This window comes from Metopolophium dirhodum, chromosome 8, assembly GCF_019925205.1.
Source record: "Metopolophium dirhodum isolate CAU chromosome 8, ASM1992520v1, whole genome shotgun sequence".
NCBI classification, from domain to species: Eukaryota; Metazoa; Arthropoda; class Insecta; order Hemiptera; family Aphididae; genus Metopolophium; species Metopolophium dirhodum.
Genome location: NC_083567.1, coordinates 6512290 through 6528166, shown reverse-complemented (window position 1 = coordinate 6528166; position 15877 = coordinate 6512290). Strand labels below are relative to the sequence as shown.

Genomic DNA, 15877 nt, shown 5'->3' with positions numbered 1-15877 from the left:
ATTGACGAAACTTTAAAACATTTATCACGATTAAAATGTTTCAACTAATAAATTCCTACTAATTTCGACTACAATGCCCGTCAAATTCAAGCAGTACCTACCATATTGCCCGGTAGTGTGTACACTTTGTTATAACATATTATAATATATTAATAAAATACTATTAATACTACCAGTACTATCACAGTACCACGGTTCACTATTATAATTTATATTATACTGTAGGTTATAAAAATTGCAAGATCGTGAATATAATATATTGTGTAGGTATAAATGTACAATTTAAATACTATAATTTGTGTAATAATGTATTATAGGTATTGTATTATTGTGTACCTACATTTTAAATTTTATAAAAAAAAAAATCAAATTAACAAACAATTTCCATTACAATTTATGTAACACGATTATCTATTATCTCTATATGACTATACACTATACGTCTATACAGTATACATGTTATGAATATAAATTATAAATAAAATGCATACCTATATAGATAAAGTTATTATTAACTAGGTATTAATATGAATAATATGGGTGGTTAAGGAATGGAATTCTTACAGACTGAGATCTGCAGTATAAAGATTATAATTGCTTTTTTTGATTTATCGATACAACTTTGAGGCTAGCATTTGTGGGTAAAATAAAAGGCTTCAGACCTTCAGTGTTCGTGCAATCGTGCGTCCAGTGTCAACCAGGGACGGCTCCATGTATCCAAAAAAATCGACATTTTCCGAAAATTATGACTCATTATCAATGATCAATATTAATTATACATACAAATCACAATCATTTTATATCGATAATAATAAAATGTATAATAATAAAAAAACGTTACTTTTTATGAGGTATACACAGAGCACGAGGTACGTTTGAATCGAAATACTCTTATACCTACACCAAACGCCATGCGTATTTTATAGTTCTTCTTTTTTTCCCTGATAACACAGCTTGTACATATTATATAAAAACCATAATGAAATAACAATTCATTCAACAGCGTAGTATACGATATTTTCTGATCCGCCAGAGCGTCTGCAGGTATCATATTTTTTTTTTGTTTTATCATATTCGAGTGATTTGAAAAAAAAACGCGATAACCTGTACATATATGTATACACGAATGCTTCTCATTGATAAAATCGAATCGTGTAGATTATAAATATAATATATAGAATGCGATTCATGCGATATGACCAGTAAACGAAATTGAATGTTATGGACAAATGGTACGCCGTTTTCGACAAAGAGAGTGCCGGAAAAAAACTGCCGGATTCGCCGAAAAACATTTTTTAAATCGCGGACGCCCAACATAATTTTATAGTTTATAATGTCCCGGAACGTCGGACTACCGGAGTACATTAAATACGTAATATAATTAGCCATGGCGTTGAGAAATGAGCAATGACTAATGAATGTAATGCGTTACAAACGTGTGTGCGTCGATCGCAGGTACCTATACAGTTATCATCGGAACTAGACGGAACTACATTAATATTTATTATTGTATTCAACTGTGTAGGTGGCCATGTATCGGACGAACGTAGCACCTATACGGCTATACCGTCGAATAAAATTATTGGTTGAAACCGAATTTATTTTGTGGAGGGGCTGCAGAGGGTGAATTTCCGTGAATTTCATCGCGGCGATAAATCGCATAAAACTGGGTAGGCATCGCACGTGGAACCGTCTTTGTGTGTGCTGAGACCGTATACGCGTACACCGGTACACGTGTTTGTTATAAATTATACGTCTTGTAATACTCCGATCGGTTGCTCATCATTACCGACTTAGATGCGAATGAATTAATTGTTGTTGTCTACTGTAATTTTGATGAGATTGAATTCGTATTGTTTCCGATCTGTACAAAATATATCATTATTTACGGATAGTTTCAGGAATATTTTAACAGATTCAGAATTATACGGACATAATATAGCGTTCTAATTGTTGATTCTTATTCTTATAACTTATTGCAGGAATAAATTATGGGAAATAAAAATAAACATTTTTTTTTTACACTTGTCTTGAATATCGAAATGAGGTGCAAACACTTAAGCTAGTAATACATATTATATTTGTTATTACTTTGAACTGTACGTTGTAAGTATATATTATAATAATAACATACAAGCAATGCGTTTATTATTATTTATGTGTAACTCGTAAAGGATCTGTAGTAAGACACGAAGTATTTTCATCGTGTTCTGGACAACGCTTGGCTGAAAAACTGGTGGGTTAGGAAAAGGATGTCTGAAACTCTGAACATAGTGATTAGTGAACACATTATACTATCTTTGAACACATTATACATGCGGATATACGCACATTTAAGTACATATATATCGATAATTCGGCATGTTCATCACCAATTGCGAATTTAGACACTTTGTGTCCATTAATGATATCTATACATCACCCACACCCCTTCATAAGTAAAAGTAAAAGTAAAAATAATCATTAATTTGTTCGTAAATCCATTTGGTTCGTGTTTCTAGTGACTGTAAAGTAGTTTAAGTCTTTTGGACTTGGACATGACTAACATTTTCCAATGTACCTTTCCATACACATTTTTTACTATTTTTGACCAATGCTTTGGCACCCTTAAAACGATGGTGATCGGCACCCTTCGTCGACCACCCCCCACAAATTAGGCACCACTGTTCGTTGCCGATGAATTTCTGAACGGTCTCTCCCGCGACTCAATAACCATGGTGGTTTCGCGTCGGTCGGCAGTACCGAGGACGACAATGGCGAAACGAACGACGATTCGAACCAAACCGTACGTGGAATGAAAAAAACCCCGAGCGGCGGCGGTGTCGTTGTCGTCGTCGTCGTCGTCGTCGTCGTCGTCGTCGTTCACGGTTTAACGCGCCGCGTGTGGGTCGCCGTCGTCCGTTCGGGTGCCAACAACAACGGGCGAGGAGGGTCGGGCGAACTGGTTGGCACTACAGCGGCAGGGGGCAAGCGGGCGGCCGGCGTGTTTCGACGTTACACACGCACACATATATATAATAACGCTGGCGTACATAATATTACACGTACGCAACGTGCAGAGTAATATTATTATTATTATTATCATTATTTACAGTCGGGCGACGGCGGCGGCCGTGTCCAAGGGCAAGCGTCTCGTCTGCTGCTGTGGCTGGTTCGCTCGGTCGCGGAGCGCGCGCACGCACTCGCACACGCACGCCACGACGACCCGCCGGCGGCACGCACGCACCGCAGCAACATGGCGGCCGACCGACCGAAACGCCGCCGCTCCCCCCCGAAACCAGCCATCCACCCACCCACCCGTGCGGCGTTCGCGTGCAGCTGCCTGCCTGTGCCGCCGCCGCCGAGAACCAAACGCGCTCCGTGACGCCGTGACGGCGCGGCGGCGGCAGCCCTTCGTCGCGGTCGCCGCGCCGCCACGGCCACCAGTTGTCATCCATGCCGTCACCAGCGAGCACGCCGAGCGCGCAACGACGAAAACGCCGCCGCCGTGACCATCATCCACTGCATCAACAACCGTATCACAATCCTTACCCCGGCGCCGTCGTATCTTTACCGGCGGACACCACTACCACGTCGCTGTCACCTGTGGCTCTAGCCACCGCAGCCGCCTTAGCTTCGAACGCCGCCACCACGGCATCGACCACGGCATCCGTCGTGGCCGCCGCAATGGCGATCGCCAACGAGACCAACATCGATCTGATAATGATCAACAAGATCAAGGAGCACCAAGTGCTGTACGACACGGACGAGGACCAGTACAAGTACATCGACAAGAGGGACAAAGCCTGGAAAGAAGTGGCGGACGAACTCGGCATGCCGGGTAAATAATAATATTATTACGCAGCGTATTATATGACACCTATAGACATTAAATTATAATTTCGATTGAAAATATTAATATTAGTTTTAATTAAGGAGCCTTGTGCGAATTTTTGTGATAACGCACGGTTGTTTCAACCCTGCCAAGGTTATAAAATTATTTGCGCGAGGATTTGTGTTTTCGCCGTTCGCCGTTTGGCCGGAGAAAATGCGCGTTTGCGATCCGTCGGCTGTGGTGGTGGGAGAAACACATGTTGCAGGGGTTGTTTTGTAAGAGAAATAATAATAATAATAATAATAACAGTAATAGCAATGTACCCCCACCAAGACGCGCCGCCCTCGCCCACCCGTGCAACAACAAAATAAGAACGGCGCGGGTAACACGGACGGGATTTTCGATGCGCGCCGTAGCCGTCGCGCGTCTCCTTTGTTCGGCGTATGTGCGTGTGCAAACGTCGGCGACGGCGCGTCCGTCCGTCGTCGGTCGAGCGGTACGTGCGAGCGAGCGAACATGCGGTGTTGAGCCTGCAGTACTCGTCGTCGTGTAGGGGGAAGGAGAAATACCACAACGAAACCGGATGGGTCGAGCGGTTTGATGACCGCCGCGCACGTATTTATTATTACGCCCGCACGACGGCTGCGGTGGCGGACCGGCGCGCTCGCTCGCCAGCAGTGTCGCCAATCTCTTGACACGCCGTGTTCAGCGTATACGGTGTGCGGGCAGCGGTGGCGTCGCTGGCAGTGGCGTCCGCCGCCGGCGAAGGGTGAAAACTCCACCGGTTGCCGCATCGACTGCTCGGCAGCGGCGATGCGCGCCGGCAACGTCGTTGTGCCGGAACGCCACTGCCGCCGCCGCCGCCTCAATCGTGGTTCTCGCTTCGGACCGCCCGCCGCCTATACGTATTACATTTCCCATGCCGCCGCCTTAGTTCTGGTTCTGGTCGCGCCGTACCCCCCCGCCGAATTGTTGTTCGAAAACCCCTTCACGTCCCTCCGACCGACACCTCTGGCCGCCCAACTCGTACGGACTCGCAATAAAGACGGCGGCGGATTGGCTTCTTAACAGAGTTCACCACTACGACAGAAGTTGTCGATATTTGTTGTTTTTATTTTCACCGATAACCGGACAACGGCCTAGAACGACATAACATTACTATTACTACAGCGTGACACGCTCATTATTTTTGTCCGCTGGTGGTTTCAATGCCGACGAACGAAAATCGTCGTGATATGACAAAAACAAAAGATTTAATATCATGTCTTATGTCTGTGTAGCTATTTCATTGTTAATAACGACACGGTTTTTTCTTTAGATTCGTCTTATCGCATTTATCGAAACGGAGTTGAGGAAGGTCGTGATATCTATTATAATATATTATATTATTATTATATATTATTATTATAATAAATGTTAAGATACGTATGTGAGAAAATATAAATCGTTTCGTTTGTATCAATGTGCGTGTAAAAAATAACGATAACGAAACAGATTACTATGTTATAACTTAGAACATTTTAAAAAAAAACATTAATTAAACTAATTACTAAATAATTCAATGTCTGAACAGGTATCAATATATATATATAGAACAAATAATATATCAATTATGTATATACTTAATGTATTTAACTGGACTTACTATTATACTAAAACAAAAAATTAAACTAATCACTGTCGACTGCACAGATATCAAAGGAGTAATTACTATAGGTGCATAATATAATATAGGAGTGGGAGTGTGACGAACACGTGCAAAACGTGTAAAACGTTAGAATGAACTTCGAATCTCAAATTGATTACGAATTTACGACCGTTTATAGATAATAATATTTACATTTTTAATGCATAAATTATATCCGTAATTAATTATCATTCTGATTTTCGTGGTTGTCTGCGTATTATAAAATATAAATTGTATACGAATATAATATATTACCGTACACCGTTAAGTTATATTAATATGCCAATGAGATTTACGAGCGAGTATTCGCGTGAACGTGGGATAATGGCATCGAAAGATAATACTAAACGAAAATCGTAACAAATAATTTAATATTATTTCGATATTGTGTTACATCATCTACTACGTCTGATAATACCGTGTTTTCGTCAAGTTTGATATTATAATATATAATAAACATAAATGCAAAAATGTAATACGTTACAAAAAAGGAAATGTGATGAATTTCGTAAATAATATTTACATACCTAACACAATAATATGAATTCCACACAAGTGTATCGCTATATCAGTAGGTATAATATAATGTGTATAGCATGTACAAATTACCTAATGACATGACGTGTCACGTGTACACACAGAACAGATTAATCGGCGATATCGTATCTACTAAATTTTAGTGTAACACAAACAAACAAAAATATACAACTACCGCAAAATATAGTATAATTCTTTTAATGCGTGATTTCCGCAATATATCATGTTCGGGTCCCCATAATGCCATATTGCTATTACAGCCTGAATTTGCCTAACCTAAGTTTATGAGGTCGGAGGCGCCGATAACTATGTAATATTATGGAATATTTTGTTACAGTGGATCAAAAAATACGGTGTTGGCGAGAGTGCTGTTTCGTGCTCTTGCGCCTTATTCATTAGCAAATAGACAATAGAAAATATTAAGTTTAATTTAAACGATTTCGAATTTTTAATTTTCGAACGGGTGTAGACACTGTGTGAATACATTAAAAATTTTTCGTATTTTCAAATATTTGCGATCGTACACCGATTTGCGTTAAGATATAACAATATGTATCTATTGTGCACACATGCAGACAGCCAGCAGTACCTATGATGCTTATGCGGAAATTTTGAAATAGGTAATAAACAAATATTTACCTTACGTCACCCACTCTTTCGTTGCATACGCGTGCACAAAAAATGTGTCGTGCCTATAATAATATATATTGTTGCCCGTCGGTATTTACCAAAAGAAAAAAAATGTTGATCCGGTTTTTTATAAATACGATGAGTCGAGAACGCGTTATGGGTATTATAATATTTACATGTACTTATATACTTAATTTCTAAAATATTCATATAATTTCTCGCGTTCTAGATAGGGTGGAAGGTTCAATAAAATCTGTAAAGGTTGGGTCACAGATTTTATGACTATCGTATACTGTTCGTATTGATATTTTTTATTCTTTATTCACGATTTTCACAATCAGCGATTAATTATTTGTAAATGAGAAAATTTATATCGGATCTGCCTATTTGGTGGCAGACATTAGAAAAATGTCTAGTTCGGTTGCGTGGGGTCGCATGGACTATGGACAAAATTAAATCAAACCGTTTCAACGATCAAAAACTTCTTTAAATGAATCAGGCTTCGTAGAATATTCAGATTTTTATGATAATATTTTAATTTTGAATAATGCCAGAAAAATTAATTTCAAAGTACTCAACAACTCGTGATTGTTTGGGCGGTTATTGCAACTTCTGAAAATGGAATTCAAAATCGTGGAGCCCAATGCGACCTGTTTATAATTTTCATCTTTTAAATAAATAAAAATAAATGATTGGAAGGCGTAAAGAAATTCCTGCGAGGGTTGTAGGTACCATAAATTAACATGTCCACTCCGACATTTAAAATTTAAAATATTTAGTAATCATGTAAAGTAAAATAGGTACATATATTTGCATATTATATACTGTACACACTGTAAATTACTACGAAAGTTCAATAAAATTGTTTATTATAATATTTAAGAAATTAGAAAGAACGCAGTCACTCTTTATGTGATCCACATACTAATTAAAAAAAGTAGATTAACTTTTTTTAAACTTTCCATATTGACTTTTAACGAGTTAAATTTATAATTCGTTAACTGTTAACTTTTAACCTGTCGATCTTGTGTCCTCTTAATTTAATTCAACTTGAGTTAATTATTTTCATCAACTTGCCCACCATTGCAGTAGAAATGTACATATAATATAGGTACTGTCGCGTAATGCAGGTATTGGAGAGGTTTCTATTTTCGAAAATGCGTTCTACGGAACGGAATTTAAGGTGATTTTTTTCTTGTTGCAATACATAAACACGAAACATAATCGGTCGTGTTATATCTTATATATGAATATGGGCACCTAATAGCAGATTGCGCAGTCATAAAAATTTCACGTTATAGATTTGATGAAGTTTCCGCGAGAACTTGGAGACGCAATACCCATACATTTTATTGGTATTGTACATTTTGGACGACCTTGCAGTATTATAATGTATACGCTGTCTGTCAGTGTATACGTTATTTTCTTATTTATGGATTACTGTATAGATGGTTATGACTAACCTAACCTAACCTAAGACCGTACATTGTTTGTCTATACTCTAGTCTATAATAATAGTACTGGCGTACTGCAGATGGAGCGCGGAGAATGTTCATTACTATACGATACCGTTCAATATATTTTGTCAAGTATAAAATATTATATTATATTATTAACATGTTTACATGTGATATTGTGGCACGCAGAGAAAACAATACGCAATAAGGTATTATTGCAGACCGTCAGACCGTTGCCACAATTTTTCTTAGGGGGGGTGTTTTAATTTTATATTGGCTTGTCGGGGCTTTATACGCTCTCTATTTTATTCATAAAACTCCATATGAGTAATATCAAATAAAACCAAATAACCACCTTTTTTGCAGAAATCTAAAGCATATAGTCAAGGTTGAAGGTAGTATTACAATATCTATCACATTGTAATACTGTCTTGTATTTGTTTATTAAGTTATAAACAGACAAACAAATATATATGAATAAAACAGTTTTAGAATCCTATAATATGTATAAAACAAGAGGGACGATTAATGGGAATTTAGAAACCTAATACATCTTTGATGTGCAACTATTATATAAACAGAGGGATAAAATTATTTAATCGACTACCAATAAATATCAAATTGATTTATGACGATATCAAATTTAAAACAATGATAAAACAATTTTATATGTAATCCTTACAAAATCTTGTTTGATATCCGTCTTTATTGTTACAATAATACCTATGTTGTTGCATTTATAATTTAGAACTAGTTTTAGTATATTATTTTGTTTTCATTTTTTTCAATATTATGTACTGCATACAATTGTGTATAATTAATTAATTAATTAATATTGTAACAGCTAGATTCCATATTCTTACCACAAGCTATTGCTTATAGAGAGTATGTATCAACTTTAAATGTTAATTTAAATGCAAATATTATTATGAAGATATTGAAATAAATTATTATTATTATTAAACAGTATAACACTACTTTATATAATTCGTTGTATTGAGTATTGACTAGCGCAGATAATGTTCACTAACGAACCGAAAAATAAATACGATCGGTCGCACGCGAAAATAAAATATTATCTTCATGTATAGTATATATACAGTGTACTATATATTATATGTTATACACTTAAATACTTATAGTATACGATTTGAATGAAGGAACCCCTCTGCAGCTCGTTCTGAGGTTTTACCCTAAAGATCGCATATGCATACAAGACCGCATAAAAAATCCCATCCTATTATTGTGTCCGATCCGTATTTTGCAGGCCGAAAAATAATTAATTCGATAAGGGCCGTTCTTATACAATGTTCGGTCAAAGTTAACCGACACTTAAAACATAACCGTCCGGATTCTGCCGGTAATAAAATCTGTTATCAGTCGGACTTTACCGGACATTGTATAAGAACGGCCCGCGAAGTGTTTTAATTGAACCGTATTTTGATTGACAAATATTTCGGCCGACAGTATTTTAGGCGACATTATTTCAGATAATATGATGATAATATTATATTATAATATCATTTTTCTATATTAGTAAAGATATGAGTTTGTCCCATCCTCCTTTTTAAAGAGAGTTTCCGTAAATGAGAATCCGTTCTCATAATTCATAAATAATAATGGCAAGCCATGGAAAACATACAGACGGTATGTGAAAAAAAAACGTAACAAATTAAACTCGTGAATATGGTTGCAAACGAATTATGACGATCAATTATGTTTATATCAATATAATAGTACCTACATGTAGTTATAAATGCTATTTTATTGTCGAAAACATCGAAATAAAATGGTAATTCCACGTGCCGGTATAGCTATAGAGTACCTATAATGGTTGTTAGTTGTTACTTACTATTCGATTTATCTGCATTTTGCTTAGGAATTGCCTCAATAAAATTCAACATGGCATGTGAAACTTTTTTTTTCACTAATTAATTAATTATATAATATACATGATATCATATCGTCCATAGAAAATCCGAATTTGTATTAGAGAGAGAAATAACTTTTATTTAAAGTGAGCTGCTCACCATACGAATTGCCAAAAGATACAGCATACTTAATAAATATTCAAAAACATAAGACAATTTTAAATATACAATTCAAATAAACGTTACTAAATGTACAATACAAGTGGATAAACGCTATTAATTCCTTAAAATTCAATAATTTATTAGATCTATGATGATCTTCAAACTCAACTAACAATAAAATATTTAAATAAAACTTGCACATAGCAAAGCAGAGAAAACAAATGGATATATAGATACAGACGAGAACTTTATCTGTAATGTATATCGATTTTGTTTGTTTTATTTAATTATTTTGTATACTAAAATCAAAACTAACATTTCCAATAATCTTTTATAGATTATTTTTAGATAAACATATATTTAGTTAACATTAATTTATTAATTATTATGGAGAGGGTCAGAGCTCAGTAGGGGAACTTATATTATTTTTGTTGTGTGAAAGATTAATAATAATTGTATTATTGAAGTTTATATAAAGAAAGACTTATAATACCATGTTACCATTTTCTATATAATTTTATTACAACGGTAATGATTAGGGCTGTGAATTTAATTATTTTCCATATCAATGAATTTAATTTTGAATTCCTAATAAGTGGTATACACATTTAGTTCAGGACATAATAATCATTCTAATTACCTTTATCTTGCATATTACATTAGTTGTATAACTATTTAAAAAACATAAGTTAACATGTATACATATAAATATTTAACCCTTGTAAGGGAGTGCATAAATAAACCTAATATAATATTTTTTGTATAAAATACCGTCTGCTGAAACGTTATGGGTCGAAATATTGTAGGCTTATTTATATACCTACTCGCAGGTTACTGCCTACAAAAGAAATTAAATACGCGAGGAAGACGCGCGACGAGGCAAACCGTGTCCGTCGTGAGTCACGCATTTTTAGGTTCTTAATTTCTGACAGTAGTTTATAGCGTAAAATTATATATATTTTAATGTTTGGTTGGTGTTTGATTTTGACCAACTATCATGATGTCAGCCGGCACGATTGTCATTTGTCGCATCGCGGTGCGCTTAACACCATTTTATCAACCTAAATAACCAATGCTGTGTGCGCACAATATTGTTACTAAATATTATGTATTGTCCACAGTTAACGATGTGAAATTGCGCTGGAAACGTTTACGCGACAATTTCCGAGTGTCCATCAAACGCACCAAAGGATTGAATCTCAAACCCGGCCTACCGTTCGTCGAGGGAAAGCCCTGGAAGTATCAAAAAGAAATGGAATTTCTCTTACCTTTTATGCAAATCGGAGGGTAAGTTATTACTATTTATATATTATATATAACGCGTAGGTAGTAGCTAAATACGTACCGTAGCAACCCGACTGCAAAGTGTTCCTCCATTTCTAGTTTTGCGACCAAGTGACACCCGTGGTGGTATAGTTTAAGACAGAAAGAAGAACGATAACTACCAAAACTACAACGGAAGTCTGTTGTTTGTAGGGCATTGAATACGTGAGAAAACAAAATAGCAGGCGCCGACTAATAATCTTACGAACAATATAACGTCTCGGTCTGTGACTTTGGGGCGCGTCCTGCCCCCCCCCCCCCCTCCCGAATAAGCCATAAACGTACATAATAATAAACGTGTTACCGTACAGTAAGAATAATATTATATATAGGTAGCTATTACACAACTGTACGTTTATACGTTTACAGGCAAATTATAAATTGTAATTTGTAATGCCGTACTACATAGAAGGCAATACTTTATGATCAAATATCAAAACATCTGAAAAAGACAATCGAATAATAAAAAATTGCATTCGATGCTAATATTAGCCATACATACATTATACTGTTAAAAAGCTATATTTTGTTTCACGGGTTTGTTTTTTCTTCGTCCGCGCAACACCCGCAATGTATGATCGTGTTGTTTGGCACAATATTTGAATGTTTAGGTACCGGACTGTTGTGGTGGACATTTTATACATTTATTGCATCCATATCGAACGTGTTCGTACCTTCATGAATTGCGTTCGTTCACTGAAATTATTCGACAATAATCGTTTTAAAGTTTAATAAAAGAGCAGATAGTTTATATATATATTTTTTTTAATTGGTCGTTCAGCCCGGCAACTATGGCCATTAACTGTTAGTTTATTTGTAGGGGAGGATACAGTTGGTTGGTAAACACGTGTGTGTAGTTTTTGGCATATTTTCAAGTGGGCGCCCGTAGGTATCTGCCATGCCCGGGTGGGGGATGGCGGCACGTCTTGTTCTCCGGACACCGTGAATTGTCCGAAGAAAAATGCCGCCCGTGGCCGAGGAATCGAACTCGGGTCGACTGCGTCGCAGCCGACGCCTTAGTCCGCTCGGCCACTCCGTCCCCCGATAGTTTATATATTCAGATAATAATGACACCTTTGTAGGAAATGTGTACGGATTACTCGGACGTTGGAGACGGCTAAGTCGGGTTTTTTTTTTTTGTTCTGGTTGGTAGATGGGTGGGTGGGACACTAAGAACCACTGAGCGCCACACGATCTTGCTGACACAAATGCAGCACGAGCACGTACTTAGTAACCTGTTGCTGCACCCGACCGAGGATCAGCTTTGACACTGCACGCAAAGCAACAAATTCGCACTTCGAGAAGATAATAATATTACCATTGGTTATAAATACTATATTATTTATAATCAATGATATTACGTACGGATCTATTACGATTCGTTCTGGTCGTATCGCATTAATGTATAAAACCGGTTAAAAATTCGTTTTAATATTACTATAATGAACTCTTCGTTTACGAAAATACATAGATTAGTGTTTGTTGTTGTTGGTATCGGGATGTATATATCGCATTAAATTACTTATAGTTAAATTATAATTTGTCGTAAAGATGTCGTAATAAGAATTTCGCTAATTTTTTTTACTACCTCGTGAATATACATCATATTTTTGACAGAAAAAACAATTTGTAATTGCTGTATTATGACAAAATAGGAAAAACTTTTTGAACTATTTGAAACATATTAAACAAGTTATTGATTATTCTTTCGTCCATAATATGTAGGTATTACACTATTGCCTACATAATTTTATTGATAGTATGGATTGATGTTTGCATTTTTTATGGGCTTAGCTAAATTAAATTATAATGTCATCGTATTTAAATTCTCTGGCGAGATATTTTCCCATATATGATCAATACCCATAATATATATCAATGCTGTTAAGTCTTTCATTACTTGGAAGTGCCACCCGGGAGGACTACAGCTCCTCTCTCACCATAGCCACCCCCAAATAATTATTTAAATAGTTATTGCGTATAGGCATAATATAATCGAACCGATTCGCTTTAAAATTAGGGCTACACAACATGACTTAATCAACAATAAAGTTTTACTATAGTGGTCGTAAAAAAAATACAGCTAGGGGTACGTTTCTGTAATATAAATAACTGTGTAGGTACCCAACTGCGGCGCGTATACGCGTTGAACGCAACTTTCGAGTTTTGTTTCTCCTTAAATTTAATAAACCAAAATATATAATATGTTTTTGTCGTCTGTCGCCGATTACTTATTTGTTCCGTTTGCGCAGGTATTCTCTGAAGAAAATGCTGAACTTGGAACACTCTCCTACCCAGGACTACGCGGGCGTGTACGACGACAGAGAGACGGACGGGTCGTCCAGCCCGTACAACAACATGTCGTACGACTACGACGAGATGCCCGAGCCCCGGGTGGAGATGAAAGAGATGGCGGGCAGCTACTCGAACGACGAGGGGGGCGTGGACGACGAGCTGCTGTACCCGGACGTGGAGATCCTGAGCAACGGCAAGCACGAGCCCCTGCACCGGGTCGCGAAGCGTGTGAAGCGGTCGGCAGAAGCCGCGGCGGCGGCCGCCAAGGAGGCCGACTCGTCCGCCCAGCTCAAGCTCAACCAACACCACATGAACCACTATTACCACATACAACAGCAACAGCACAGTCACGCCAAGGTGCACCCCGTTGACCTGTTCTTCTACAGCATGGCCGAGACGACCAAGGGCCTGCCCCAAGCGTACCAGGCGGAGATCAAGCGCCGCGTGCTCGAGATCGTGATCAAGGCCGAAGAAGAGATGAACAAAAATAAAAACTACGAATGAGTGTCGTACAATCGACGGTCGATATATCCCTCTCTTGCTCTCTCCTCTCTCTCTCTCTCTCTCTCTCTCTACGGATAAGCCTTTTTCGTTTTTGTACCATTTCTTTTTTTTTTTATATACATTTTATACCTTTTAGCATTTTTGATGTCACTAACTCGGAATTTTTTGGTCGAGATGTTGATCGTTTATCGTTCTCATATTTATTTTACAATCAAATTGCTTAATTTATTATTATTATTATTTTATGATTATTATTTTGTTCGGTGGATTCCAATGAATTAAGTGTTGCAGTTATCGATTGGTCATGATACGATTTTTTGAAACGTCCAACGCCAATTATTATTATTACACATCACTTAGAAATAAGGCATAATTATTTATATTATTATTTTTTGACTCGTGGAGATAAACGACGGGTATATATTATATTTTTTATACTAAATAACGTGAATGCAGAAAAGCATTCTAAAAGAACGTTTTTGTAATATAAACATTCCGAATTTTGCCACCAAACTGGCTTTGTGATAACAATAATGTGTTAAATATCTAGTACCTATATGACTATATTATAAGAATTATGCATTCCATTGTAGTGTACTTATATACAGTGTAATTAAATATTGTTAGTGTAAGTCTGAATACTTCATACCTATTAAGCACATGTAAAGATAATTATATATTTGCTCAAACATTCTCTGCACGTGCATGTGCAGAGAACGTGTGTACCAATTTTTTGTGTACAAAATCAATTAATTTACATGTAATGTAAACTTACGAACATTATTAAATTGTGTATACATTTTATACCATGACAGTCTTATTATTATTATTGTTTTATTTTTTTATGTATAAATGTGTCACAGCAATTGCAATCATTGTAAATAAAAATAAAAAAAAACTATTAATACGAGACTATCTATTTATTTCCTTTCTCACTCTCGTGTGTTCGTAGTGATTTCAAGTATTTATAAAGAACTAGCTGACCCAGTGCACTTCGTTATCCGTTAAACGTACGAACTGTGTATGACTCAAACTTTGTTCAATGCCTTATTTAATAGTCGGCGTATGTTGTTCAGGATTCATCTTAACTTTTCTGTTGCCCGGAATAAAAATTCATATTCGCAGCAGTATATTATCATTTATCAGGTAGGCAATCTACCTGCGGTAGATCGCGGACCCCGTGCCGTTGGTATATGATTTAACTCAAAAGTATCAAAGTTATACCGAGTTTGTCGTTTTTACTTAAGTAGGTGGACTAACCACCGATACATGTAATAATATCAAAACACAGCGTACAAAAAAATTAAATGCATTGAACGAACACACTGATTTCACGGGAACCGTAATAATTATTATTATAATAGCTTTAAAACCCGTGGCAAGCATTTATAAACAAAAATTTCCACCGTAAATCCCCGTTTCAGCACATCCCCTGGTTGGACGTAGGGGGGATGATTTGAGAATCTAAACCATCCGAGGCGTCGCCCAAACGCATACAAAAAAAATTCATTGAATGAATCGGTCCGGCCGTTCTCGAGTCTTAGCGAGACTATAACGGACAGCAATTCATTTTTATATACATATAGATTACTTATGG

At 36.7% G+C, this 15877-nt stretch overlaps 1 protein-coding gene across 1 annotated transcript; it reads left to right on the top strand.

Moving 5' to 3' along the window:
• Positions 1–3126: 3126 nt before the first annotated feature.
• Positions 3127–15187, top strand: LOC132950794 (uncharacterized). Its single transcript, XM_061022359.1, has 3 exons — positions 3127–3820; positions 11280–11445; positions 13734–15187. Exons 1-3 carry the CDS (start codon positions 3436–3438, stop codon positions 14278–14280), a joined length of 1098 nt encoding a protein of 365 aa, XP_060878342.1. The 5' UTR covers positions 3127–3435; the 3' UTR covers positions 14281–15187.
• The last annotated feature ends 690 nt before the right edge of the window (positions 15188–15877 follow it).

Bases quoted from the DNA above. Each gene is read 5' to 3' on its own strand.
- LOC132950794 (XM_061022359.1), top strand. From the start codon at position 3,436: ATGCCGTCACCAGCGAGCACGCCGAGCGCGCAACGACGAAAACGCCGC. The intron at 3,821-11,279 runs GTAAATAATAAT...TATTGTCCACAG, and splicing joins GGACGAACTCGGCATGCCGG to TTAACGATGTGAAATTGCGC. The intron at 11,446-13,733 runs GTAAGTTATTAC...CCGTTTGCGCAG, and splicing joins CCTTTTATGCAAATCGGAGG to GTATTCTCTGAAGAAAATGC.